At 31.4% G+C, this 2,313-nt stretch overlaps 1 protein-coding gene across 2 annotated transcripts; it reads left to right on the plus strand.

Moving 5' to 3' along the window:
- The first annotated feature begins 1,018 nt into the window (after positions 1 to 1,018).
- Positions 1,019 to 2,068, plus strand: LOC137832733 (vascular-related unknown protein 1). Of its 2 annotated transcripts, none has more exons than XM_068641052.2 (3): positions 1,019 to 1,420; positions 1,537 to 1,602; positions 1,723 to 2,068. In XM_068641052.2, exons 1-3 carry the CDS (start codon positions 1,064 to 1,066, stop codon positions 1,879 to 1,881), a joined length of 582 nt encoding a protein of 193 aa, XP_068497153.1. In that variant the 5' UTR covers positions 1,019 to 1,063; the 3' UTR covers positions 1,882 to 2,068. The 2 variants fall into 2 exon arrangements, with proteins under 2 accessions (XP_068497153.1, XP_090153969.1); XM_090297843.1 differs by having other exon boundaries at positions 1,045 to 1,420; positions 1,688 to 2,068.
- Positions 2,069 to 2,313: the final 245 nt, after the last annotated feature.

Consider the following 2,313-nt stretch of genomic DNA (forward strand, 5'->3'; position numbering starts at 1 on the left):
CTATAACAAGGTAGTAATCGAAAGAATAATCGGTGGATGTTAGTAGCTTATACAGATATATTATATTTGTATATTCATTTTTTTTCTTTGACTTTCATCCTTATTTTTTTTTCATTACATCATTTATCACACCACTTTATTTTTCTCTCTTCTATTTTATTTTTTATTCTTCTCCCTTCTATTTTATTATTTATTTTTCCAACGAATATAGGAGCAATAGTGTCCCCATAATAAAGGGCACTCCCGAGGAGAAAAATGGAAAACACCATCCTTACTAACAGCAAAGGTATCTAAAAGTTGTTTTTCTATTGTTTGTGTTTTTTCCTATTAACATTAATTTCTTCTCTCCTCTTTCCATGTTTGGTTTTCAGTTAGAGTTTCAACTGTTACTTTAACTTCCTAAACACCCTCTGTCCCACCTCAAGAATCTACGGTATGTATGTCTTCTCTTTTTCTCCATTCTTCACTCTAACTTTCGGTTACGAATCCCTCTACCAAACCTTTTCTCAACCTCTCACCAAACATTGTCATTAAAAATATCACTTGCATTAGAAAAATTGCAAATTAGGATTAAATTTAGGGTAGGGGAATCTCACAGATTAAACCGGTTAAATTTGATAATTTCAGGATTAGACTTAATGTTTTTTATATTCATAACTAATTATATGTTCATATATTATGAGAATGTATTTAAAAAAATATACCTTTTAATGTTTAATAATGCACTATCAACATAGTACTATTCTATCACCAATAATATATCAACTATTCATAAACTTTGAGTCTAAACAATTAATAGAGTTCTTTTTATAGAAAAAAAAAACACTGAACAGTATAAAATCAGTGCATATAGTTATTTTTTTTATCATTTTAATTAAAGTGAAAATTTGAAACAGGATAATAATTAAAAGATAAAAAGAATTAAAAAAAATATGAAAGGGAGTATTATATATTATTGTTATTATACTCAGAATCGTTCTTATTATAAATTTTAGATTATTATTATTGTTATTATTGTGGTGCTCTATATAGTATATATGGTGTTGTTGTTAGAGTTTGACTAATGGATCATTCTATGAATTGTTCATCAAGAGGCATAGTGGCTGGCAGCAAAAAACCAATTGGTTCTGATGGAGAAAGTGGTTGGACGTCTTACTTTGAAGATTTCTCAAAAGGCATAGAACCCAGTTATTGTTCCAGTTTGGATGGCTCCTCTTTGCTCTCAGATGCTGCTTCTTCTGCTGCATGGAAATTTTCTCACCACAATCATCATCTTCTCTCTTCCCCCTCTTTTAAGGGTAGTAATACCACTGCCCCAAATCTACCCAAAAAATTGACCTTCAAGAAAGCAAGAGCCAAACAGATATCAGAAGATGACCCTTTGGAAGACACTGCTAGCTCTCCAGTCAATAGCCCCAAGGTATACTTAAAAACACCATCTTTTTATGATCTGGTTTTTATTTTTCTTTCCCTTTTTCACCAATCATAGCTAAGTCTTTTTCTTTTCTGTTTACTTTGATTAATTACTATCTGTAGGTGAGAGACTTGAATCCAGCTGAAATCAGTTCTAGGAAGGATGATGATCAACTAGAAGGTTCTATGGTAAACCTGGATTAATATATATATATTGCTTTTCATGATCATCTGAAGAGAAGAAATAAATTTGGTCATCGATTTTTGCTGACAGATTGTATGTATGGTTTCATGATCATGATTGCGTAGGGTAAGGAGTTCACATCATCAGAGCATTATTCAGATTTGAAGACAGAAGATAACAAGCATGAACTAAAATTTAATGGAAAGAATGTTGATTGCTCAGACTTGAAGAAAAGGGGGCTATGCTTGGTTCCTTTGTCTTTGCTGGTTAATTATTTGGGGTGACTGATACTTTTGTCTATATACCTTCTCTCTCTATATATCTGTCCCTCCTTGTCTCCTTTTCTTTGTGTTCTTCTATGTGGCTCAGTTGTTGAATTGTATATTAAAGAGCATGATCAGTGACTGTGATTTATAATCTGTATGTCACCATGTGTATATTAATTAATCCTATTGATAGCAGTTTGATAAACTTGTGTTTGTTCATTTGTTCTTGAAGGGAAACTTAATTAACTGCAGTGTTTCAGTTTTCTGATACTTCATGATGATTGATTAATAACTATGTTTGACATAATTAAGATGATGTTCCACAACCATGTGGACGACATTACAATGAAACTTGAATTAACAAAGCAATGGGGATTTTGATAAATTAATAAGATAGGGAGAGAAAAACATGCTGGTTATTGTAATGATTAGAGGTGGAAAAAAAAAACA

The sequence above is a fragment of the Phaseolus vulgaris genome, chromosome 11, assembly GCF_051622355.1.
Source record: "Phaseolus vulgaris cultivar YP4 chromosome 11, ASM5162235v1, whole genome shotgun sequence".
Lineage (NCBI taxonomy): Eukaryota > Viridiplantae > Streptophyta > Magnoliopsida > Fabales > Fabaceae > Phaseolus > Phaseolus vulgaris.

Excerpts from the sequence above, each read along its gene's own strand:
- LOC137832733 (XM_068641052.2), top strand. The coding sequence starts at position 1,064 with ATGGATCATTCTATGAATTGTTCATCAAGAGGCATAGTGGCTGGCAGC. Across the intron at positions 1,421-1,536 it reads CTCCAGTCAATAGCCCCAAG|GTGAGAGACTTGAATCCAGC; the intron begins GTATACTTAAAA and ends TACTATCTGTAG. Across the intron at positions 1,603-1,722 it reads ATCAACTAGAAGGTTCTATG|GGTAAGGAGTTCACATCATC; the intron begins GTAAACCTGGAT and ends ATGATTGCGTAG.